Source organism: Carassius auratus, unplaced genomic scaffold (assembly GCF_003368295.1).
Source record: "Carassius auratus strain Wakin unplaced genomic scaffold, ASM336829v1 scaf_tig00215019, whole genome shotgun sequence".
NCBI lineage: Eukaryota > Metazoa > Chordata > Actinopteri > Cypriniformes > Cyprinidae > Carassius > Carassius auratus.
This window is the reverse complement of record NW_020527906.1, coordinates 8,238-36,155: the sequence shown is the minus strand read 5'-3', so window position 1 is coordinate 36,155 and position 27,918 is coordinate 8,238. Positions and strand designations below refer to the sequence as shown.

At 37.9% G+C, this 27,918-nt stretch overlaps 1 protein-coding gene across 1 annotated transcript; it reads right to left on the bottom strand.

The window, feature by feature from the left end:
- Positions 1-49: 49 nt before the first annotated feature.
- LOC113093407 (amyloid-beta A4 precursor protein-binding family B member 2-like) lies at positions 50-27,734 on the bottom strand. The gene is made up of 11 exons (XM_026259199.1): positions 27,651-27,734; positions 17,681-17,727; positions 15,333-15,458; positions 15,048-15,093; positions 10,874-11,824; positions 2,813-3,030; positions 2,506-2,697; positions 1,624-1,698; positions 1,292-1,345; positions 279-364; positions 50-182 (listed from the first exon to the last, which is right to left on the bottom strand). The coding sequence occupies exons 5-11, from the start codon at positions 11,820-11,822 to the stop codon at positions 50-52; spliced, it is 1,707 nt and encodes a 568-aa protein (XP_026114984.1). The 5' UTR covers positions 11,823-11,824; positions 15,048-15,093; positions 15,333-15,458; positions 17,681-17,727; positions 27,651-27,734.
- Positions 27,735-27,918: the final 184 nt, after the last annotated feature.

The window sequence follows — 27,918 nt, the reverse complement described above, 5'->3', positions numbered from 1 at the left end:
ATACTGCTTTAGAGCTTGGCGAGTATGAATTTGGATCTTGCCTTTAAGACTATAATAAGTTCTCTGTAGAGTTGTAATCGTTGAATAGCTGCAGTATGTGCACAAACTCATGAACTCTCACCTTGGCTTCAGGATCACTGTTAATGCTGCTGGAATCTTCCTCTTCCACAGGAGCAGGGTTTCTGAGCACAGATGCGCACACCGTCAGAAGAGATATATACACTATTTATTCTCTCTCTCATTTATGTGTATTTATTTATTTATTCTCTTTCACACACCGTAGCTTGAGGGAGGCGTAGCGGAGAGTTGCACCTTCAAACTCCTTCAGACTGGGGTCAGGGTTTACTGTGGCCGCCTGTAGATCCTGAAGCAGAGATAAAACAGACGTGATTAAACAAACATATAGCAAACCCTCAAATGTACAGCATGGAGCCAGTGGGTTAGATGCAAAGATCTGTGTATGTGCAGATCACACCAAACACAACAAAAAGAGCACAGTTCCTTCCTGTGATGAGTGATTAAACAAACTGAAATGAAAATGATTAACCAGTTTTAAAACAGACACAGTCTCAATGCTGCACATTTTGCTGCACACAAGAATGGATCAAGACAATGAGAAGAAATGAAGAGTGAACAGGACCTTTCCTGCTCCGTGAACTGCAAAAATCATTTTCTTAATACACCATAAATACATAAATTGATAAATAAAGTGTAAGCAACTGATTTATCAATGTTTTATTCTCATTTGCAATGTTTGTTGTGTATATCCAAATATACTTAAAACAAGATCAATTTCCACAACAAACAAAAATTACATAATATATATATTTTTCAGATAATTTTTTTCTCACCCTCTTGGCAATACTTTTTTTAACCATAATACTAACAAAATTTAGTGAGGCTTATGCTTAAATCAAGAAGAAAAAAAGGCAAATAGGTTGGTAAAATTAATTGAGTTGGATAAATGATTTTTGCAGTACATACAGACAAAAATAACACACACACACACACACACACAAAAGCCATGCTCAGTAGAAAGGTTAAAGGTCAAAGGGTGAGGAAGGTATGAAGCAGTACTGGACCTCAGAACACAACTACTCCAGTAGAACTTCAGGTAGATCAAAATTTCTCAATGCAAAATACATCTGTAAAATATGGGCCAGCCGATGGGCAAAAAATTAATTTTGAACCATGTGAAGAACATAACCAAGTGTTGGCTCCCTGAGAAATTCTACTGTGTATTTGGCTCTGAAGTTTAATAATAATAAAAAAAACTGCGTGAGATACTAACCTTCCAGATCTCACTATCAATCTTTCCCACTGCAAAATCACTCCATGGCTGTTTCTGCACCATTATACACACACAAACACATAAACAGGGAGGACAAGGTTGAGGGATCGAGGGTGGGAGGGCGACAGAGACAAGACAGGGTTGTTAGATCACTCGATAAGCATGTGTGTGTGTGTGTGTGTGTGTGTGTGCACAGTTTCTGTTGGGTGTTTGGTTGGGATTTGATTACATGCAGTATGGATGTTGATATCTCACTCTATGTTGCAAGGATCAGAGGAAAGCGCAAACTGTATTTCGACTACATTCTGAGAGTAAACAAGTGTTACTGTTACCTTGTCCTCTTCCCGATGGCGTGCCTCAAAGTGTCTATCCTTCCCTGGCATTATCTGTAGGGATGAGGACCGAGGCTATACACACACACACACACACACACACACAAATATATACAGTTTTAGCTTTATTGTATGTGACCATCTTCTAACTAAATATCACAATATATTTATATTCGTCAATACAATTTACACCACATTTAAAACATTTGGAGTCAGTAAGATTTTTTTTAAAAGAAACTAGTACTTTTATTCAGCAAGGATGCTTTAAATTGATTAAATTAGAAAGTAAAAAATTTAGCAAAATTAAATATAATAAATATAAATATATATTAACATGGAAAACAGTTATTTTATAATGTAATCATATATTTCAATATTACTGTATGAACTGTATTTTTGGTCAAATAAATGCAGCCTTGGTGTGCATGAAACTTACTTCAAAAAACACTAATAAAAAATCTTACTGACCCCAAATTTCTTAATGGTATTTTTACAATTTTCCAGTTAAATTTGCTTGAAATTCACCAACATGGTTTATAATTTAATAACCATTTGGCAATAGTTTTAGTTGTGGATATTCCAACTGACTGCAAGTGACAAAATTTTTAATTCTCAATCGATTAGTTTCTCTTTTTCGTGGACAAAAAAAAATACAATAAAAAAAAAAAAAAAAGCAATCCATGGCAACTGAGGTACTGTCACATATGTAATGCCATTACCCTGAATTTTCATGCTTTTATGAACTATAAGTTAGTCTTATCTTTTTTTATTCTCTACAACCAAATTGTACTCATTGTGAAATCTAAACACCCAGAGAACGGCAGGATGTGAGCATAAAGTATTGTCCGCACTGTAAGAGGAGACATTGATGAATAGACTTACAAAGTAGCAGCTGTTGACGAATCCACAGGAAGGAACATTGGCGTCAGAGGACGAGGAAGAGTTTGAGGACAGGATAGGGGTAGGGTCCAGACACGAAGTAGACGGGATGGGGGCGGGGTCAGACGAGCTGTCAGAAGTGGTGCTGCCTGAACGACTCGATGCTCCGAAAAACACGTCGGCGTGAGACATCGACTAGAGGACAACAAAGAGATACAGAGCAAATTATTGGTAAATGTGGATATATCAACTGTTTATTTGTTTTAGTTGAGTACCATGTGCAGTTAACCACATGGTTTTAAAGGGTTACCTCATGGTCTGGAGTGGGCGAGGGTGACAGGGAGCCCAGGGAGTGTTTGCGGCTGGCATGGGTAGGTCCAGTTGGCATCGGATGGCATGGGGCGGGTCTCTCCCACTGTGTAGTGCCCGTAGGAATGTGCCAGTAATAAATCCCAGCCATGTCTGTCATCATCTTCCATCCTGGAGGCAAATCAGGGTCTGTCTGAAATGAGTGCTCCCCCCAGATATCTGGAAACACAAAAACACAAGGTCAGGAATGGTCCACACACCCATCAACCAAGATATCCAAGTCTCCTACGACTAGGTGTTATGATCAATACCTTGTATGACGGCATGAGTAGTTTTAAAACATGGTATGTATCAGCATACAACAGTTCTGGACTCTAACCTGAATCTGAACAGCGTTCCAAGAGTGTTGATGAATAGTTTAACAACTAGGGCTGCCCCCGACTAAAAAAATTTCTAGTTGACTAATTGCATGTTTATATGAATTTAATCACTTAAATATATAAAACTATAAATATATAGCCTATTCTGCTATCAAGCTCAGACATAAATCTTGCAGCAAAGCATCGTCAAAAGTAATGACTATGAATGTGTCAGAAATATCAAGGAGACATTTTAACTATTTAATAAACTAGTGTTGGCTGCAAAGATGAAGTTGGCAATGCTCACTTGTGAGTACAGTGGATCTGGTTTTAGAGAAAAATGCAGCATTACATAATCTTCAGAGTTATTTAGATCTATTTCTCACATTGCAGCCTATACACTCAGTTTTGGTTCATTTTTGTGACATGCTCCAGTCCACAATGATCGAGACAGCAGAAAACACATCCGGTATGTTTTCTTTATTTTACAAAAGCACAATGTTTTGCTGGTATTGTGAGTGTATACAAATAAAACTAAACCCTTGACAGTTTCTAATGTATTACTCTTATCTGTATGAGCAAATATGATGGCCTGCGTATATTGGTACTGAAAATGATTCTGATATTTAAAAAAAATTATATTCAGAAATAATCCAGCATAAGTGCAATCTTGTTGACACTCCAACACTGATGGTGGCAGTATTGTACCTTAACACTGGTTACCACCTATCATAATACAGCTGCAGTGTGCAGCTACAACTTCCTCACAAAATCATGTTGGCGGCAATGACAGGCAAAATCGACTCTCATTCCCAGTGCTTCCCACAGGTTTGAAAAATACATGCGGTGGTAGTTGGGTGGAAATCCTCCTATTACAAAAAAATAGTCTACTACATGTGACAAACAACATTTAATGTGACTTTTTTTTATTTTTGAAATTCATTTTGATACAGATTATCCTGTGTTAAACACGTTTGTTCATTTACCACAAAATTCCTCAACTACATCATAGTCGTATTGCAAAACAACTGGCCTGTATCGGATTTAATCCCACATATGGAAGTGGCAAAAATCGGAATTGAAAAAATCAAATTCTATGGGGATTGTACTGTTCACACTATCATAACAAAAACAGATCCTTGTGAGCCTCTTTCGCCTGCAGTCTGAACGCAACCTATAGACACCTCAGTCTTTAAGAAGTGTCGATCAACAGGAAGTACTTTTTGTATGCTTTTAGGGTTAGGGTTACAAACTCTTTCTTGTCTCCTTACACTCACATTTTGAATGTGATATAAATTATGTTAAGGATGTTTCTGTGATATATGAATGCCCTTTAATACATTGAATAGGTATTTTTGTATTTTTTACTGGAAGACTATCACACTGTAAAATCTCTGTCTCTCTCATCTGAGCTCGCTACTGTTCTGTCTGTCCTCACTCAACAGCTGGGAATGTGTGTTTCATGTTTCAGATGTCAGTAAGAGCATTATTCACACAATGCAATCTGGGTGAGGAAAACCACACATATACACACAGTAAACCACTGCAGTCTGTTACTCACACATATGCTGAACATATTCAAGCCAGGAAACACATCCTCCCCAAAACCATTGAGCCATAATATTCAGTGTGTGTGTGTGTGTGTGTGTGTGTGAGTCAACAACTCTAAAGAGATTATCAAAAGCCCTTGTGTCCATCTACATGACACTGTACAAAATGAATAACTAACAACTAATGAAAAAATTAACTGACATCATGTGATAACTAGCATAGACACAAATTATAAAATCTTTTCCATATTCTAAGTTAATGGTTTTTTATAGACTTTGCTACTCATTCTTTTAATATCACCTACTGCGCAATATGCAAAAAGCTGTATGTCAAATGAGACGGATGCATCCCATCATGTCACGGAAGCTTAGGAACTATTAGATTTAAAAAGTTATTAAAAACAGTGCCCGAAAGTGTTACTAGGTACCAAGACAGTTGTTCCTCATTGGTTGACTTGTAGAAGGTCACACAGATCAAAAGATTTAGCAAACATGGTGGATGGAGTATGTCTAGGAATCACTCTGTGTAGCCCCACCCACAATGAAATGTCATTGGTCTAAAATCCTGCTCCACATAGCACAAATATTGGCTATAAATTCACTTTCAGTGTCAATATAAAGGTAACTTGTGGCTGGAAACCTGTCTGGATAAAACACGGTAAAAGGATTTGAGAGAAAAAAACTTTCAAATTATGCTGTTTAATCACCAAGGGTGCAGTCAGATTTACTGTTATTCATCAAATAACAGGTGAAATCCATTCCAAATGTTTTTATGAATTTAGTTTTAGATAACTATAACAACAGTGACAGTAACTTGTTCAGGCAGAAAGCACTAGTTGAGTAGCCTCACTGTTGCTTCAAGCCACGACTCACTTCAGTGATAATAATTAGCCAACAGAACTGAAGGAGTGAAACAGCTATTAGCCAGCACTAGTCATGCACGCTAATCAAATCTCCAGGCATGCTAAGTGAACACAAGTGCCTATTAGAAATATCTCCTCTACCCAAATTCTCTCAATGTGGCTCTGCAGTACAGGAGTCGTGACTTTATTTACTTAGTGCACATTGCTAGTCGTGAACAATTAATCTGTTCAAGTTTATTCCCTGAAGAAAAAAAAAAGGTTTGTCTTGGTAATCTTTATTCAAACCTCAATTTGACAGCTTGAAAAAATTATCCTTAACCATAAACCCCCATCCTACATTCAATATTCTGTTTCTACGCTGAAAGAAGTTGGCTGCAATTTCCAGTTCACGCGGACTTCAAATACTGGGTATTATGCTGAGGTGCATTGTGGGTCTTGTAGTCCCTGATATATAAAAGATGGCACTGAGCATGGCAGAAAAGATAGCGGAAAAGATCACCAAAAAGATGGTGAAGAACATAGCAGCCTCCGTGGCGTCATCTGCAGTTGTTTTTATGTTTTTGTTAGTTTACTTTAGTTATATCCCTGCAATCAGTTTCCCCAGAGACAAATTGCTGGACAACTGGCAGTACACACCACCCGGTATTTCACCGGACGTTTTGCTGGACATTGAAGTCGGGGGAGCAGCGGTGTTGTTCAGACGCTTCAGTACGTGCAGACGGGGAAGAGAGCTGGCGCACTCGTGAAGCTCAGGCAGCGCGGATTTCAAGCGGAAACCTGGCTGAACGACGCCCAGCTTTCAACTGTTCAGAGCAGACTGTGACACAGAATCAAAGGGAAATCACACGGCAGTGGGACATGCTTTTACATCAATGAGTGGTGGTGTAAAGATTGTAACAGTGTTAAAGAAGATGTGCTGTTCAGATCTAGAAGTTCTCTTCATTAACTGTAAGCCTTTCAACTCACTCAAGCGCACTTGAGCTCAGCTTTACTGAAACTCCATGATCAGCTCACAGACACAGAACTGCAACACCTGGACTCTGATTTAATAATTCTTGGGCACTTTGATAAAGCAAATCTTTCCTGTGAACTGCCAAAACAGAGACAGTATGTTACATGTCCCACCAAAGACAGTAATATACTGGATCACTGTTACACCACAATTAAGAATGCACATCACTCTGTTCCACGAGCAGTTTTGGGGAACTCTGATCACTGTTTGGTTCATCTTATACCGACCTACAGGCAGAAACTGAAATCAGCTAAACCTGTATTAAGGACTGTACAAAGATGGACTAATGAAGTATAGCAGGATTTACAAGCTTGTTTTGAGTGTTTTTTGAAGCTACTGCCTGGGCGAGCTCAGAGACTGTAACGTCATATATCAGTTTCTGTGAAGATATGTGCATTCCTACCAGGACTTGTTCAACGTTACAACAATGACCAACCATGGTTCACTGCAAAACTCAGACAGCTCCATCAGGCCAAAGAAGATGCTGTGGGATTACAAATTTATAAAATGTTAAATCTAGGTTCCAATGTAATAGCATATAAATTGAAAACTTTTCGAGATACATTTTGAGGTAAAAAAGGATAGAAGCCCAAGTATCTGAGATAATGAACTTTTGTCTTTGTGCTATTCCTTAGCATTTGGCTTTTTAAGCTCAAGGGACAGCTGTGCCTTCTGTCTCTATGATAATGTGAAGGTATCAGAGATACTGTCAGGCACCTCTGTATTTAAATGACACTGTTATGCTGACAAGATCAAAGATGGGAAAATTGCCAGCATCAGGCCGATCCCTGTATTCAATTTGCATGCTTTGTTTAAATTGTCTCCACCTCTGCTGTATGGATCCCTCCCCTTGAAATGATATAAACTCCAAAGTATCACTGCTTTGGTTAGACTTTTGATGACTACAGCGCCACGCAGAGTATTCTCAATAACGAATTCAAGAGACTCCTGGTCTTCACTTCTGAGTTTCCAACAATGCTTACAGGAAGGTGGACAAAGTCTTGCTTAAACTCGCTAAATACACACTGCAAAAGGAGATCAGAGAGGCAAAAAGGAATTATACTGGAGAAACTAAGGACTCCATTCACTTCCCCACCTCACACCCCACACCCGCCCTGAACACCTTTCCACATGACCATTCACAGCTCCTGCAACCCCCTCTCCCCCACACCTGCAATTCAGGTCAGCGAAGACGAGGTCTTCAGGAAGCAGAAAAGAAAAAAAGCACCAGGTCCAGATGGTGTTACACCAGCCTGTCTGAAATCCTGTGCTGACCAGCTGTCCCCATCTTCACACAGATCTTCAACAGATCACTGGAGCTGTGTGAAGTCCCTTCATGCTTCAAATGCCCCACCATCATGCCCATCCCAAAGGAACCCAACATTACAGCACTAAACGACTACAGGCCTGTTGCTGTAACAGCTGTGGACATTAAGTCTTTTGAAAAACTGGTGCTGGCCCACCTAAAGGAAATGACTGGATCCTCTTCAGTTCGCCTACAGAGCAAACAGGTCTGTGGATGATGCAGTAAACATGGGACTGCATTATGTTCTGCAACATCTAGACAGACCGGGGATTAATGTTAGGATCCTGTCTGTGGACTTCAGCTTCCTTCTCCTGACCAAACTAAAAAAACTACAAAAATCTGTTTTATTCAAGCTTAAAGCATTCTTTTTTTTATCAACAGTTGGATATAGGTAGATTACAGAAAAGTGAGAAAATCTAATTTTTTATCAAAAACTACATCTGGATAATATTCAGTATGATTATCAAGGCATAAATCAAGTAAATCGCTTCCATCAACACCTCAAAAGCTTGCACAGACAGATAACACTTCCTGGATCAACATTTTACTCATAACATTATGCAGTTTTCATATGCTGTCTGTTGCTGATGATCACTTTGTTTTTAATATGCATCTGTTTACAAAAGAGATCCTTCATTTCTCCATCATGTTCACATGTGTTTGTATTCGGGAGGTTTTGTATTCATTCAGAAGATGTGTATTAGTGTCCCAGAGTGTATAACAGTGAAAACACGAAAAGCTGGGGAAGTGTTGTCTTCTAAAAGACGAGATAACTCGTCTAAGGCAGGGAAAGAGTTAATAATTGTGTCAATCTTTTAGCAAAAATAATATCAAGTTACATTTTGAACGCACAGATAGACAGCTTGCTAGCAGGTAGTAACTATCCTCAGCCTAGTTTTCCATGCAAGATTTAACATGCGACCCACTTTCGATCATTTCTTTCTCTTTCTGCTGTGTATAAAGCATGTGGCAGGCAGAGGGGGATGGGAGGACGGCTGAAAATAAAAAATTTCACACACACACGCGACCCGAAGTGCCATGAACATATGCACAAACTTCAGTATTCAGCACACAGCTCGTGACACCCTTCACTGCATCCTCCCTCCTTCCTAATCTCTCTTCTCCGCCTGCATTTATGAGCATGCACACGCAACAGAGATGCTACATGCGCAGCACTGACTCACATCCACACAGACACACCGACGCGCAGTACCTACCCTCGTAATTCACTATAACAATGGCCAACATGTAGTCTTTACCCAGCATCATGACTGAGCAGCCGCAAGCAGAGAGGATGACATGAGAAGAGAGAGGAAAGCAGAGGTAGAGAGGGGGCGAGCGACTGATGGAGAAAGGGAGAGGGAGAGACGGGGTGGGTGAGCATCCAAGAGCAAAAGACTGTTTATATTCTGTTTATTTTTTATCCAAATCTTGCAGGAAGAGAGATATCAGCTTCCTGTCCATCTGGGACATCTGATTGGTCATGCGGCCGTGCAAACCCACCTCCCTCGCCGAACGATCATTACTCCGGCAACCCTGAGATCATTTTTCCTGCAGTGTCACCCCGTGTGTGGTCATGTGATCTTGGTATGACAAGATACAGAAACCGTGGGAGAGGGATGGATGTGCAAGAATTAGTGCGCATAACAGTCTGCCACGGTGATGCCAGCTAACATCTGGGTGTAAAACCAGGTCGCAGCTGTCCATTACCAACCATGCTGGCCAAACAGACCTTCCACACACCTGTGAGGTTTTCCTGTCTACAATGAGAGAGATTTTGACAGACACTGTGTCAATGGAGGACTGGTTTGAGTGACAGTCCGGGGGCAAAGAGGAGAAATTCAGCACCATTTATCCTTGTTATAAATGTGGGTTGCATACCAAAAGTGACTGTTCACTCAAAATAAAAACTATTTACACACTCTCATGTCATTCCAACCCTTTGTAATTTTGATTCTGTGGAACATCAAAGGAGATATTTTGATGAATGTTGATCCTGCTCTTCTTTTTAATTTTAATATACAGTAAAAGTAGACACTAAGCACATTCCGATGCACAGTTATAATAACAATAGCTGCACAGTCAAACTGCAGTCTGACTAAGCATACATGAAAATGTGTAATTTAATATTTAACAGATTAAATACAAATCACAGTTCATAGTAATCATAGTGTGCTCTTGTGGCCTCATTCATATTTATTTCAAAGAAGAGAATATTTGATTTCAGATGCAGACCTAGTCTTGCAATTAATTTGTGTGAGGAACAGATTCATTTAATGGGCTAGCTCACAAAAACAGATGAATATTCAGTCATCATTTACTCACCCTTTATGAACTCTTGGATGCTTCAAAATTTTGGTTGCATGGCCTTTCGATGGAGGGTCTTATGTGTTTTTATTATGTTTGTAACAACAAGCCTTTATGTCATCAATCACTGAAAATCACTCACTGCAACTCTCAGAAGTTACACATTTTTAAAAATCTTTTTTTTTACTTTGTTGAGCCCGTCTACTTTCATTATATGCAAAAGAGCAGCATGGACATTCTGTACGACTTCTTATTTTGTGGTTCACATCTTACACGTCTGGAATAACATTAGAGAGAGTAAACGATGACCAATTTTGAATTTTTGGATGAATTATACGGTTTCAACATTTTCAGATCACAATTTTTACACACAAAAAAGGTACAACTAAGTAAACACGCTTTTGATAAGCTTTCCTCCACAGCCTCAAACCAGACACACACTGTGCTGCGTTTACCTAGATCACACTTCAGTTAAATGAAAAGTCTAAACACACAAACACCTTTCTGCCAAAGCTCTTCTCAGTCAAACTGAAAACCACACATACGACATGAGTGCATCATATCCACAACACCAGGCCAAAGTACACACACACACACACACACACTGAGCAGACCAGCAAACTACACACATATGCATAATAAGGTTTCAAATGTGTACTACTGACCGCTCTCTTCTGGTGAGCCCAAGGATGCACTGTCCTGTGACAACGTGGTCCAGCTGGACTCCTCGTCACTGTGTGGAAGGTTCTGGATGCGGTTTAGTGCCCGGTCTGTCTTGGCTCCCGTCCGTGGTCTGTCTTTTTTCGTCTCCGGTGAGGAAGAGGAAGACGAAGAGCCGATAGACAGGAGGGGCGTGTCCTCAGGGCTGTGTAGTTTCCTCGGAGACGAGGGACAGGGAGTCTTCTCTTTCTCCAGCAAAGGCTTAGTGACATCCTCATCCTGCGTGTCAGACAGTTCGTATGACAGCTCATCCAGACATGACTCCAGGTAACTCTTGGTCTTAATATGCTCGGGCGACTTCCTATCTGAAACAATGTCCGTTTTCTCCGACAGAATGAGCAGGTCGTCACAATTCTCCGCACGATCCTCCTCATTAGTGTCATCATCAATTAACTCATCTATATCCTCGTCAACAAGCTCGTTGTTCTGGTCAAAGTCACTGTGAACGTCGTCAGCGTTAGACTCACTGTCTAGACTTAATTCCTCAACATTCCTCAGCTCATCGTCGATGCTGAGCTCTGATTCGCCAGCTGTGTTTCCATCCTCGTCTTCTCCCGTGGTGTTCTTGTTGTGATCCTGTCGTTCCGCAGCTTTCCGTAACTGATTCGCACCATTTTTGGCCAGTTTAGGGTTAGCACTAGTTGCTGAAGATGACGGCGGTGGCGTCACACCTTCGCCGAGTCCCATCGCGCTCTGAATGCTCGTGAGTGCGTACTTCTTCCTGCACTTTGGGGGCGTGGTCTGGCCCTGTTTGATGACATCACCACTGAGCAGTTGATTGTGTGAGGAACGCAGGCTGAGGGATGTGGGTGGAGTTGCAGAAGGTCCATTGCAATTAGCTACGTCCACAGAGGGGGAGGAGTTATGTGGTGAGGGCACGCAGACTGACATCATGGCTAAAGTGAGGAAAAGTGAAAAAAAGTTGTCAAAAATCACACATAAACAGTGCATTCAATATCAGAGAGAAGTACAAAAATGGAAAAACTTTAAAAATTCAATGCAAATATTTTTGATATATATCTTATTTCTTAATCTAAACAGACCTCTCAGTAATTTTTGGTTAAGCACCTCTATTTACTGAACTAAAGATAAATTTCAAAGTTTCAAGCCCTTGTTTAGTTTTTGATTGACAGTGGCTTGTCGCTGTTGGTCAGGACGTGTCAAAACAGATTAAGTGTAAAAGAGGACAAAGAAAGCAATTCAAGTAATGTGAATCAACATCAACAGGTTGATCACCAGTAATTTCCTTTATTAAATGTTAAGCAACATAAAAAGTTGCCGATATATCGGTACTAGGACTGAATCTGCAATGACGTTCATGAAAAGCTAATTTGTCTTTGCTCAAGCAGCTCTGCAGACTGTGCTGCTTCTGTGCTACCAAACTGAAGTACCACATTTTAAATCAACTTAATTTGATGGAATTAAATGTGATTATGGCTGTTTACAACCCAGTGATGCATGCAATGATGCAACTGGGTGGAAAATGAAATCAGGTTCATGCCAAAAGATGAGCTGAGTTTTGCTAACGCTCAAAGAGAGATTCACAGAGACACTACATGCACTAGGAAAGAGGATGTAACCAATCACACAGTAATCCAACATATTACATAAAGACAGATGGACACAAACCGGCCTCCAGACTGTGGCTAAAAAAAAGTGAGATTGAATTTTTATTTAAAATCTAGTCACTATTGGCAACAGTAGTGAACATTTATATGCCTCTACATTAATTTAATCAAATAACATCGTGTTGAGTCAGGAATCATACTCATCCAGTGAATTCACAACTGATTTCCTCACATTTTTCAGTTATATCTTATATTAATGTAACAGAAATGAGTCGAACCAGACAAATTAAAGAATCTATCAAAACTGTGCGTTGAAACACGAGCCGAATTCCTCAGGAAGTCATAAATCACTTCTAGTGCAACAAGAACCAAGCAAGATGACCAACCAACTTGTTCACACAACAGCTTTCAACATTAAGAACCACTAGAACAATTATTTACAATTTCAATTCGAAGAAGAGAAATTTGGTGTCAAATTTGTTGCTCGTAATTGAAATGCAACGCTTGACATCACATGGAAACCCATGAGTTAAACACTTCCATTGACTTCCCCCCACCTAGCAGAACCAGACTGAAATTCCTAAGGGGGAAGGGATTTTGTCTCCACAGAAGTATTTGTCAAGAGAATGGCAAAGAAACTGCTTTTGTACATATATATGGACCAGAATGAACTCAAAAAGACTTATAAATGAATCAGTCCATCGCTTCACTCCATTTTCATTTATGTGTAACCCACACATTTGACTATCATGTTATAATCACTTATTGTGTATGTTTTTTTTTTAACTATGGCATAGCTTAACGATTTGTAATTATGTTTGGTATGTCTGTGCTTGATATTGTCCTGACAATCATTTATTTGTAAAATATATCATAACCTGGTAATAGGAATCATGTCCAAAATTAGACCCTGCAAGGCAGGAAAATTCAGACTACAGGCTTGGTAAGATAAACAAATGATTTTTGATACCCCCCTGAGCCAAGACAATATCTGATTGGTCAAGACAACATTTGAGGTGTGGCCAACAGGCCAGTTTAAAAACTGAGGACATCGTAAAATCTTTGCTTTTAGTCGGCTTTTTAGTCTCTGCTATTAGTCATGCCTCCTCTTTTAGCTTGTAGCTTTGCTACCTAGCTTTAGCTTTTAGCTTCTAGCCATGCTGTTTAACCATCACTGTTCTTTGAGCGCGGTTCCAGCGTGCTTCGGCCTGCAAGCCTGCTGCTACTTAGCCACGATGAGAAGGAACACAACCTAGTCTCGTCAAACTTTATTTCTTTTCTTTTCCGTTTGAGAGTTTCGTGTTCTGAGTTAAGTTTTGTAACGTCGAGTCTCCGACGCCTGACCTTGGTTGCCCATTCAACTTCAACCAGCCCACACAACTCTGCACTTTCAGCCAACGCCCAACAACCACGTGCTTCCCAAGACGTCACTTCAGCGACTGAACTTCCAGCCAATCAACGACCTCGGGATAGCCCTTTCACCGAGACTCCTTTTTCACAGGAGACGCATGTAACTTTACCTCCAGACTCTGACATTTGTGCTGGTGTATCTAATTTAATTTTAACCTCATTGAGGAACTCAATGCGAGTGCTAATTACGTGATTGATGGTTGTTCATGTCTATGCAATTTAACGTATTGCTGTAAACTTGGGATTCCATATTTCCATTCTCTTAAACTCATCTTTCCCTAACTTTCGATCTTCCTGCAACTTGTATGAATGTGTGAGTGTATGCGTTTATGTGTTAGATTAGTTTATATGTCTTAGATTTATCTAATAAAGCCTTATTCATATTGAAAAGAGAAGTATCTTGTGTTTTGTGCTTACAAGTTAATGTCTTAAACTGCCGATCTTGTTACTGTGCTAATTGATAGTGTTTCACTATAGTTTGGATATTAGTATCCAGCGCAGATTTTATGTTAAACGGCTCGTTCACTGAATCGCAGGGCGTCTAAGTGACCAGCCGTGAAACAGTGATTCTGTTCAAATTCCCTTTAAAATCTTAAATGATTCCCCTTGAGCTAAATTGGCCTGTTTCCGTTACATTAAATTAACTGAGAACTGAGAATGTGTACTTTAGGTTTGTCAGAATTTATATCAATATACTGACTTGTTAATATAACAACTTGACGTAATTAAAGATATAAATTCACAAGAGTTTTACTATAATAAAATACTGGTATCACTTTACAATAAGATTTCATTTGTTACCATAAGTTAACAACATTAGTTGACATGAATTAGCTACGAACAACACTTTTACCGCATTTATTAATCTTAGTTAATGTTCACATTTACTTATACATTTACTGTTAACATTATTTAATGCTCTGTGAGTAAATGCTTTAAGTAATATTAACAAATCAAACCTCATTGTAAAGAAAAAAATACTAAATGGTATCTTAAAAACATATTAATATTAAATCATCTATAGAGTGGTCTCCTTCAAGGTTTTCTATAAGGTTATTTTTAATAGCCATTGGCTCCCTAGGAGATTTTTTTAGTGTGGTGCTCTGCACAAATCATATCCTGACATCGAGGGCTGTCTGACCTTGCAAAGGTTTTCTCGTTGAGCCGGAGGCACTGCCAATGTAAATCTACAACAACAACAAAAAAGAATGAAATCATCTTCTTTTGTCATCTGGAGCATAGAAGACCATCCACAAACACACGCATGCAATGCAAATATTATGAATATAATATAAGCTGTAGCTGTTGTGTATTTATTCACTATTGCTAATTTACAGCTTTAATTTGAGTTCTGTAAAGCACAGTGCATCATATCTTTATAAAAACAAAGGTTAATACAAACATTCGAGCAGGCAGTCATACTCACCAGGGAGCTGAGGATTGTGGGTATTTCCACAGAGCCTCCTGGGCCATGGTGTAGAATCAGTGCATCATCAAGGTTTTGGCCAATCAGCACTAGTTGAGTATATCACCATGAAAGCACTCAAGAAATCTGTTCTGAACACAATAAAAAATATGATTATGATTATGATTAAAATAGGCAGCATGTGGACATTTTTACATGATGCATTTTCACTACGTCCATCCCTCAGCTAAGGTTAGTGATGTGTGTGTGTGTGTGTGTGTGTGTGTGTATCTTCCGGGAATTCTCCTGCTGTGTGTGAAAACAGCATGGGAAGGAAATATGCATCTGGAGCACAATGACAAAAATAACTGTCAGGGTGGCGGCACAAACAGAAACACACACTCTCTCAGGGGAATCACCAAACTGGGTAGTGAATGAGAATGAAATCATTTTTCATTGTACAGATCAAAGGGCATTGATGTATAAACATTACAACCAAAAATAACTTGGTCTATGTCATATTTCAAGTATTTGTGATGGTTTCACTTACAATGTAAATTGAAGCAGCATCCTAAATGATTTTAACACTTTTTATTTGGCCATTAAGTTTCCTAAGAGTATTTCATTAGACTGGCTTCATGATCCTTCCATGTATCATTGACATTTATGAGTGATAAGATACATGTTTTAATAGCTTGAGCATCTCTCATTTAAATGTCAGTTAACACACACACATACAGTATATTATATATACACACTGTATATATTATAAGGCATTTCATTCTATTAAAACTATGCATGAAATTTATATTAAAATTATATTAAGATAAATTTACATGGTTTTAATTTAAAAAGAAAAATTCATATTTTAATGTGGCATATATAAATGGCTCAATATTTTTTTTCTGTTTTCTTTAAGTGAAAATCAGTGAAAAATATTTCTACATAAAATTATGTTTTACTTCAATCACTCTTTGGTTCTTTGGTTAAATACTTAAATATTATATGTGTATGTGTGTGTCAAAGAATTATATATATAGACAAAAAGTTGAAAAATATTTTATATAACTCTATAAAAATGACAAGTGGATGGAAGAAAGGAGACAGATACAGAGTGTATGGCAGACAAGATATGCACTGAGATTTTGATTCAGTTTGCCATTTTGTATCCATGCATGAACTAGACCAGAAAACAAACAGAAGCAGAGCAGTTCAGTGTGTGACAGTGTGGTGAGCTTTAATTAGAGATGTACAACTGGTGGCTAATCTTCCTGAGGTTATCTAACCCTTTTGTCGATCCATTAAAAGTCCACTTAATCTAAATGTTTTTGCATTCAAAAGTACAAACTGAAGGGTTTAATCCAAGTCTTCCAACAGATTTAATTTAGGCTATTATGCATATATCCACAGTGATCAACACACATACACAGAGCTTACACAATGTCATTATACGTTTTGATGCATGATACTTTCGGTTGCATCAACTTTTTAATAGATGAATGAAAACGTTGAAAGAATATTTAAAATATATTTAATTTCCGTAGATGAACTCAAGTCTTAACATTTTGGAAAGATAATAGCATTTTCATTCTTGGGGGAACTAACCTTTTAAAAGATTTTTCAAGTGATAACATTTTACAGTTCTGTTCAATTCTCAGACAAAGCTATTGAAAGGCTTCTGAAGACTGTATGATGGTACTTTTATAATATTTTTGTCTTTTTAAAGGTTGGCAGTATAAATCACCACACTTTCCTTATATAAAAAGAGCAGCTCTGGTATCTGGTGATAAAATAATGACAAAGGCAGATAGATAGTGATGACAATTTTCATTCTGTGTGAACTATTAGTTTCACAACAATAATGTAATTCACATTCTATAAAATGAAACCTTTCAAAGCTCTCTATTGAAAGTTGTTTCCACTATTGTTCCCTCGAATGTGCATTACTTAATATTATTGCGTCAACTGACACTTCAGAGATGACAGAATCCGTCCACAATAAAGCTGCAGCTAGAATACACACACACACACACACACACACACTAACAGAATGAAATAGACATTTTAGCTCAGTTCTTTTCCACTCTTAAATTCACTTAAAGAAATGACTTCTGCAGCACTTGTCTGGAATTTGGTGTCTGGACACAACAGCTATAATCATAACACACACACACACATACAAACACACACACACACACACACACACCCTCAAAACCACTGTCTTTACAAGGAGCAAAAAGGCAGGAATGTGAGGGAAAAATGAAGAATTCTTGGCAGGACATTTTCAGAAGGCTTTAATTACTCATCTGAGAAAAAAACATCACACTTTTCTTTCACACACACACACACACACACACGTATTTATATACCTGTATCTCCGCAGGAGGTGCTTGTCAAATTCAGATGATGTTCCTACCTGCAAAACAGAGAAACAGACAGTTAATTTGTGAATTAAAAGTGTGTGAGAGTCACATTAACTCTATATTATTCAACAGAAATACCAAAGAACGCATCAGGAATCAACAACTAAATAAAACCCAGGCACTGACTAGCAGTTTTAGCAGCTGAAAATAAAATGTTAAACAAATAACACAGAGCTGGAGTAAATATGACCTGCTGAATAATCCTACAGCGCAAATCAAAAACAGAGAGCACAGTTCTGTGAAGCACATCCCGCTGAGGGCGAGAGAAAGTGAGGGAGCCGAAAACAGGCGGACTGGTGAGATTAAAGGACATTTATTTAGCTGCAGAAACAGGGAGGAACATGTACAGTCGAGTCGGAGTTAACTGCTGCTCATAACTGCACATCTCTCTGCCCATGCCATAAAAGTGCATCCAATCAGTGTCATGGAAGAAAAAGAACAAACAGAAATGCACGTAAACATATACACACAAAAACACAGATGAATGCTGGGAAAAGGGCATATCAAGATCACATTTCAGAGACACACACACACACAGAAGGCTTAATATCAAAGACTTGCTTTCCATCACATGCACCGTGCCAAACAACAGCTGCCAAATGACATAGAAGAAAAAAATGGAGAAAAAAAAGAGAGATAGTGAGAACGAGTGTAAAAGGCAACAGAGAAGAAAAAAAGAACGAGAAAACCCACGGCTCTATGGGTTCCCATCAACATCTGTATTTAAACAATCTACATGCATAATAGAAGTTTTGAGATGCACTTATTAGATGGTCCCAGTCTGCACTACTTTCAACACACGTACACATTTACGCTGCCTAATTTACCATGTTTTCCCCTATGCATTCTTAAAATAAAGGATTAATAAAGGTTGTAAGATCCCAAATAGGGTTTTACAACTTAATGACATCGAAGAACTTAAATTAACATAGATTTCTAGAAACCACTGATCTGAACAACGTACAAATAAACATCAAGAACTATTTCTAAAGTTTGGAGTTCTGAATAAGGATAGAGCTTTTCAGATATTCCCAATAAGAAAAAGAAAAACTTTATGGAAAAAAAAGCCAACTTGTGCAACAAAGTCTCTCAAAACCAAATTATGTAAGATATGCTAGTATCCATAACCTACTATTAGGTCTCATTCTTTAGTGCTTTATTACTTTACAATAATGCATTTGGCAGCCACTGTTATCCAAGCAGCTAACATTGCTGACATTGCTATATATATATATATATATATATATATATATATATATATATATATATATATATATATATATATATATATATATATATATATATATTATAGTACAGCATTTATGAATCTTTTTTAATTTTAGTAAAAAAATAAAACAATGCAGAATGCATCTTTAAAGAACTCTTTTTAGTGCATACTTCTATTTTTATAAATGAATTCTAATGACTATAAGATACATAGTTGTAGGGAAAGTTTCAGAAATGTTGTCCCCAAAAATACAGCCAGGTCAGAAACACACACACAGCAGTTGAACTGAAAGTCTGCATCTTCTGTGCTGCCGCTGATCGAAGAAGAAAATGCTGACGTACGTCAAACACAGCTAAAATGAAGACTGCTTCAGATGCAGTCTGCTCGGACACTGCTCTTATCAAGAGCGACAAGTATGCATAGATTATATCATCCCCTAATAATAACAACATCATAAATCAATGATGTCACACCAGACAAACACACAGCTAAAGGTTATGTGAGAATCAGACAAGGTATATTCCTGACTTCATTTGCTATGACAAATGTGGAGCAATGTGCTATATAAATAAACTTGCCTTGCGATTCTGAAATTAATCATTTCCTTAAAGGGGGGGTGAAATGCTATTTCATGCATACTGAGTTTTTTACACTGTTAAAGAGTTGGATTCTCATGCTAAACATGGACAAAGTTTCAAAAATTAAGTTGTACGTTTGAAGGAGTATTTCTGTTCCAAAAATACTCCTTCCGGTTTGTCACAAGTTTCTGAAAGTTTTTTTCGAGTATGGCTCTGTGTGACGTTAGATGGAGAGGAATTTCCTTATATGGGTCCTGAGGCACTTCTCCCGGAAGAGCGCGCGCTCCCGTAGAGCAGAGCACTGAGAGCACAACAGACTTCACTGATCAGAGCGAGAGCGTCGCGAAATGTCACAAAAGGAGTGTGTTTTTGGTTGCCAGGGCAAGACAACCCTGCACAGATTACCAAAAGAGAAACAGCATTAAGGGACCAGTGGATGGAGTTTATTTTTACAGAGCATCAACGGAGTTGTGCAAGTGTTTGTGTTTGTTCCCTGCATTTCGAAGATTCTTGTTTTACAAACAAGGCCCAGTTTGACGCCGGATTTGCACATCGTTTATTTCTTAAGGATAATGCAGTCCCAACGAAAAAAGGTCACAATTGTGTGTTGGAACCGCAGGCGGTGAGTAAAACTGCTTCAAATATCTCCGTGTTGTTAACTTAGCTATCGGCGCGTAAGCACATCAAGTAAACAACATGCGATGTTGTTATCAAACTGCACTTTCCACATGTACAGCTTAAAAAAAAAAAAAAAAAAGAACGACATAAAGTGGAACTTAGTCATTTTCCAAAACCGCTAAGCAAATATATACAGTTTCAGTACATACCACAGAGACGTTGTTGCTGATGCTTCTCTTGTTAAATTTCAGCCTCTGGATCTGTGTCACAGCTTCCAAACGCTCTCAACGCAAAAGCCTACTAGCGCTCGTGATTCTTTAGCTCCGCCCACACGTCACGCCTCTAGACGCTCGTGTTTTTCCGGAAAAAATCGGTACAGACTATCTTTCTCTTATAAATATAATAAAAATAAATACTTTTTGGAGTTATGAAGGATACAGTACTACTCTATAGGTACTCAAGATTAACAGGATATTGAGTGAAAACGAGCATTTCACCCCCCCTTTAAAATTGAAGTTTATATATCACAATTCTGAGAAAAAAAGTTTAAAATTACGTTTTATTTTTTATTCTATGTCAGAAACAGATTTACATAATGCTAAAAATTTGGGATGTGAACAAATCCCTGTCGATTTGGGATCTTTTGGGACTGAAGTAACCACCAGGAACTACCCAGAATACTTTAGAAACTGGCAACCACCTAGAACACTCTAGCATAAAAAAAAAATCTTGATAATTTGGCGATCCTCTTGTTTTTGGCTTGATAGGTGTGCATGAAATTTAAGCAGCACACATGACCGATGTGAAACACACATATACTCACATATTCCTTTGGACCTGTCAGTTTTTTGAAAGCGCATTGCTTTGAGGCATGACAATTAGTATAAAAATTACCATCTGTGCCTGACAGCCTTGACAAAACATACACACACGAAGCTGAGAAATATTGGAAATGCAGATTTGCTTTCATGTGCATATGTAACCTGCATCTCACCTCATCATTGTGTCAAAAAGAAAAACACTAACAAAAGAAACAAGATGGACATGACAGAGTTCATAGACAGGAGAAGACTGCAGAAGCAAAGGAACTTTCTAGAAGGTTAATGTGCAGCATCTGTGTTTGTGCATTTCACATGTCCAAGCCGGAGGAGCATGAAGAAGCTTTAAACTGACATGCCAACACACAATCACAACACACAGAGGAATGTGAGTGAGTGTGTACTCAGACCCTGTGAAAACATCCACAGCAAAGAGGAAGTGATGTCAGGCTTGTCAATAATTGTGACCTTTCATTTCAAGGGAACTGTGAGTTGAATTATCAGGCAAATAAGCATTTTACCAAGTGGCAATTAATGCCAAGTAGAGGTGTGCGATAATGATATTTGTTTTATTAAGGGTGTATGAGCAGGTATTATCAAATATATCACTCAGTTTGCAAAAAACAAACAAAAACACATCTTAAAAGTCCAAAAGCATTAACTGTGTAATGAAGCCTATTAGAATGCATTTAAAATGCCTCTATAATTCAAGTTATGAAGGTAAAAAAATATGCCTGTGTAGGTTTTGCTTTGTATATTTATAAGATATAATATAGTTAAGCAATAATATTACACAAGCAAGAATGCTGTTTTCCTGAATATTAGCACAAGACCACAATCGCGATATCGATGTGATAATGATATTATACAACAGTTCAACAAAAAGAAGTTGATATTGACTGAGTTACACTTCAGACACAGTATTGTTTCAGGGTTTTTTACAACAAAATGAGCTCCAAAAAAAAGTAGAAGAGCATTTGTGCATCCCAGAGAAACTGGGAGTTTCATTCCTAAACGAATCTGTTTTTGAATTAATCAGAGATTCAATGATCCAGTCATAATAAATTATCACTTGTTTTGTTTCTAAAAGAATCAGATATTTTGAACGAATTATCGTTTGAATGAATGATTTAACTAATCACTCATTAAGACTGGGTTTTGGTTTCAGATTTATTTATTCATGACAGGTCTGAACCAGCAAAGGTAGCAGCACAAACACACACTCAGCAAAATACTGTTCAATTACTGTTATCAAAAAATCCCAAATTATATCGAGACACTTTTTTTTTTTTTATCATTTTGGACACAAAAGCCAAGCAAATAATGCAATCCAACTCAAACACACATACAAACTTGGGGTAAATGGTGAGGAGAATATTAATATCACCAAGTAAAAATCCAAAATGGGTGTCTGTTTCCAACAAAGAGGAAGAAAGAAAATGAGAGCGAGAGAGACAGAGAGAATCAGGAGCAAGAAATGACAATACAGGCCTCTTATTGTTAGGCTTGAATAGAAAACAGGCGTTTGGACACACACATACACACACATACACTGGGAATGAAACAGCACTTTTATAATCCTGAGTCAAGCCCAAGGCAACTGTTAGTCAGATGAGAGGAGTGTGATAATGTTACACACACACATTATAAATGACAGTGGGATCTTGGCATGGTCTTACACCCTTCTGTGGAAAGCTGGACTGATAAAGGATGAATGATGAGTCTGTCTGCTCCCTCCTCAGTTCTCTAAAGTTAGTCTGAGGCCAGCATCCCACTAGACAGTTTTTAAGCCGATTTTCAGTCGTAAGCTTTATTTACACAGTGATTCGAGAATCAGAGGGAGGTGGTGCACGCAGCCTCATCCCTCAGATATGAGCCAAACTTTTATTCAGCACAAAGCCACATATGATAAACGTTGATTGCACATAAGGGACAAATACACACTTACACGCATTAAAAAGGTAAATGTTCTCTATAAATGGCACCATAATTTCAGTCAATAGTTTATGTTCACAAAGCTTCACATTCATTTGATCCTCAATTGTGCCACTGAACTATGAAGCAATCTAAAAATGTAATCAAAGAGTGCTTCATTTTATTTTTAAAGACTTTTTTTTTTTTTTTTGCATTTTGACCTTTATTTAGACAGTTGGCCGGGACTAGTACTGTGCAATTTTTTGGAAGAAAGAAAAACAAGCAACAAGGTCCACCCCAGGACATTTTTTTTCTAACCACAAAAGCAAAAAAAAAAAAACAGGATTACTACAATGACAGCAACATCTGAGAACTAAACTGCTTCTGAAAAAAAAAAACACATCTTTATCAAGTCAATGTGTAATTTGTCAGCTAAAAAGTAATTTGGCTCCTAAATATTTAATTTCACCAAAATTAAGTTGTTTCAAGTAACCTGTGGCTACTTCAGCTTCTCAAAAACTAAGTCAACTTAAGTTTACACCCCAAGTTTTAAATTCCTGTATTCATGTAATCCTAAATGAACACACAAGCTGAAGCTCAAGGCCTGCAGTAAAAACACCTTCCTGTAAAACAACAAAAGAGAGCAATAAGCCAACAGTGCAGATGTACCCCTGTACTACATACACCCCCTCTCAGCCATCAGCTGCAGTCCCTCCACAGCACCTCTCTCTCTCTCTCTCTCTCTCTCTCTCTCTCTCTCTCTATCCCCCTCTGACTCTCCTTTTCCTCAGTCAGCATGTGCAGACCCTTAAAGAGGGAGACAGAGACATTGTGCAGCAGTCTGCTGGAATATAAACCAACACACACACACACAGAGTATGCCCTGAGGATGCTGCTATTAGCAGTGACATCACATCGCTTACCTAAAAAAAAAAAAATACACAGGATGCAACAAGGATACCAAATCCTGTATGAAAATGGTTACCGATACCAATATTGACAAGGTAACATCACTCGAGTCCGCTGAGATGTGTGTGTCTGTGAAAGATAGAGAATGAAAGAGAGCAATGGAATAAGAAAGAGTGTGGAATAAAAGTATATATATAAAATGGGTGAGATGTTGGATATTGATGTTGATGTTGATTGATGTTTGATGTTGGACAAAAATATATTTCTACAGAACGAGTCGTTCATTTTTGTGGTGATGCATGCAAGTGGAAATACTGGTTGGGCAAATTAAATTCTTATTGTTGCCATGCTAACAAAAAAGAAAAAAAAAAGATCAAAAGGAAAGGTGAATGTATTTTAATACTGCAATGTGTCTCATCATAAAAACAGAGATGTGCAGGCCGAGCAGTATGAACATGACAGCAGAAAATGATATTATATGAAGGAATGTTCTGGGTTTAACACAAACTAAGCTCTATAAGTGAAATGTTAAATAGTCAACATCCAAATGGGTCAAACTACCATTACTAACATTAGGGGAGTCTTCTGTCTTGACTGTTATATGACAAATTCAGGCTACAGTATGTCACATACCAAAAATGTTTGTTTATGAAATTCAAGTTTGGTAGCGTACCCTATATATATATATATATATATATATATATATATATATATATATATACATACACACACACACACACAGGATGTTTAGACTATAATAATGTCTGATGACCACCGGTCTAAACATCCTGTGACACTAAGCACATTAACACCCAAACAAAAATCACATTTCTGTATAAGCTGGCAATGTGTGCACTGAGAATCCAGATAATTTGGCCTAGCATTGTAGCAAGAGTTCACCAAAATATAACCCATGATGAATGTTATAACAAACATTGCATCATATAACAAATCTTGATGAGCACAGGATCTGGAAATAAGACTTTCTGACCACAAACATTCCAGAGGGCTCTCATTCCCAAAGCAGCGACCTTATGCCGACCAGAGCACAAGGAAATCTGAATCCTTCACAAGGATACTATTTTCACTAGACTAGGCTGAACTGAGCTGCTGTTTCACAACAAAAAGACAAGGAGTAAAGGGATAAAGTCAAGTTTAGGAGATCAAGAAGAAGAGAAATGGGGACAAGAGCCAATGTAAACGTCAGAGGATTACACTAAGATTTCCTTCCTTATGAATACAGTACTGTAAATAAGATTATCTAAAATATGGTGCAAAGTAGCAATTTGCTTTATATGGGACAACTAATGCGCGGTCTAAAAGTCTGAGACCTTATTTAACATCTTAGATCGTGCACTATTAATAGGCCAATAATTCATATAAAAATTAACATTTGTGCCACTGATCATGTAAACCCTTTAGTACAAAATGTCATATAATCAAAAGACATTATGTTTATCACGTAGGCTAAATCAGGGATTTTCACGTTTTTCTTTTTATGCAAAGAAATCCCAAAAATGGCAATCCCCTGCAAGAGACCAGTGTTCCTAAAATTCAGTTGCAGCTACATATTTTTATACATGGCCTGTGAGAAATATATTAAGTGTGATATTAAGATAACATGCGGTTTCCAAATTAAACAAAGTTTATTATGGTACTGAAGTAAAGAAATATGAATAAAATATTATCTGGAGAATACCTTGTATTAAGATGACAGTGTTTATTTGTTCTACCCAGTATGAGAGATTTGTATACATTTTTAACTTAAAAAAATATATATTTTGCTTTTATTTCTTAAAAACAATGAAACACTCCTTAATATGTATTATTAATCTCATGATTTTTGACAATACATTGAAAGAATTTTACACATTTCAATAATTACTGCATTTAAAATATATAATTAATATCTTAGTTAACACTGAAAGCACTTTTTTCAAGTTTTAGATTCACATATAAATCTGAATTACTTTTCTCTTCAAAATTATGCTGGCCTAATATATATTTAAAAAAAATATTAAAGGATTAGTTCACCCAAAATAACAATTCTGTGATCTCTTACTCAGCCTCATGTCATCCCAAACACATAAGACTTTCATTTATCTTCAGAACAAAAAGGAGGATTTTTTTTAATACTCTCATAATTTTTGTCCACTCACTGAAGACTATATAATGAACATTTTCAAGGTTCAAAAAGGAATCTAGTTATTGATTCTTGATCTTAAAGCATGGACGTTCATCAATGTTGATATGCGAATAAAAACTTAAACTATAATGTCATCATATAACATGATGTCATCTCTTCAGAAGAGTTGGATTAAACTCCTCAATTAATATTTTATGACTGCTATAATGTCTTTATGCACTTTCTGAAACTTGAAAATGATTATTACATAGATTTTCAATGGACGCAAAAAAAATTTGGAAGGAATATTTCAAAAATTAACTGTTTGGAATAAAGTAAATAATAAGAGAATTGTCATTTTTGGGTGAATTAGAAACATTTTCACTGGGGGCTAACTGCTTCTGTATATACATAATTAATATTAATATATATTATTAGTTTTAATTTGTTTACATTTCTATATCAAATTGTTAATCATATTTTTATTCATGCCCAATGCTAGAGCTTATAAACAGACAGCCCCATGAAACAGTCAATCACACCCCACATCTCTTGTGGGTAACAGTGGAAGGCCCAAGGATGCAACTGCTTATAGTTTACAAACAGTTTACAAACACATTTATAAGATCATAAAGAGGCCGAACACTAACATCCATGCACCACTGCCATTGGAAACAACACTGCTTTCCAGAAATGCAGCAATCAGCTTTGAAGTAACAGCAATTCCCAGAGATGCTCTCAATGTTGCATATGCTTTCTACATTTCGACCCATGAATTATAGGACAGCTAGACATCGCAAACGCCTTACTGTGAAAGACCCCGTGCTGGAGTAGAGTATAATTGGCTATTGTAGTTTTGTGCAAGACTGGAAGGTCCGGGGAATGTGAAATGGTCATACATCTAGAAGATGTCTGCTCTTGGAGCTGCCTGTGCCTGCCGCAGAACGAGCGTCATGAAACAGGACGAGAGTCTCGCCACTGCGACGCGCTCCTACAGCAGCGGGTGCGCACATTCAGGCCCACGGGCGCGCTCACGCTAATGATTCTTTCAAACACACATGTAGGTGCTTTAACTTAAACAAACAAGCGCGTTTGCCTAAGCCCTGTATGACAAGACTTTCTATTCCCGCTGCTTTGACTTCTCCATTGGCCTGGCCTTGAACAGGGGGCCGGAGCCTGCAGTAGACAGGAGAGGAGAGAGGCGAGGCGCGTACAAACAAGCGTGGCGAAATAGACGTCCCAACTGGTACTAATTAAATAGCATACATCCTAATGTGTAAGTAACGTTAATTGTGAAAGTGTAGGGTAAACAGCGAAGCGCAAAGTGACCGGTTAAGCCAAGAAAAATTCAGAAGGAGGTCTGCGACCACACGAACGACCCCCGTTTACAGGCGACCATTCCATTACAAATAGAACGAACTGGGCACCAAAATACGCGGCAAAATCGTTACTATGTATCAAGCGATAACTTGTTTGTTACTGTAGCAAATCCCGAACGTTCGCTCAGACTATAGAACAATTGAAACATTCAGAAGCCAATCTACTGAGGCGTCTATCTGCCTTCTGCTATCTCTGTTAAAGCGAAGCACGTCCACAACTCAATATTTCCAACCTTTCAAACTCATTACCAACAAAAATGGCAAACGGCAGAATTAAATGTTCTTAGTTCACAAATCCAGCTGCTCTCATGTCCAGGTTAAGTATATTGGCAAAGCACATCACTCACCTCAGATGTCAGCACATATTCCCCGTTCTCCTCCTTTTTTTCTGGTTTACCTATCTCGTCTGTTCTCCTCCAGCGAGGTACGATTCGCGAACGAGTCGTTCATTTGAGTCGGACCTTTCTGAATGATTCGTTCACGAAAAATCGGTCCGTACAGTTGTCAACAAATCTGATTCATTGAACCGAAAATCTTGCACGATTCGTAAAGAACCGAAAACCAGGGAGTTAATATTTCGATTGAAGCATCCAAAAACCATTCTAGAAGAGTGAT

Coding starts and splice junctions, on each gene's coding strand:
- LOC113093407 (XM_026259199.1), bottom strand. CDS start 11,822: ATGATGTCAGTCTGCGTGCCCTCACCACATAACTCCTCCCCCTCTGTG. Junction 3,031..10,873: donor GGGCTCACCAGAAGAGAGCG/GTCAGTAGTACA, acceptor TTGTGTTTCCAG/ATATCTGGGGGGAGCACTCA. Junction 365..1,291: donor TTGATAGTGAGATCTGGAAG/GTTAGTATCTCA, acceptor TCTCTGCTTCAG/GATCTACAGGCGGCCACAGT.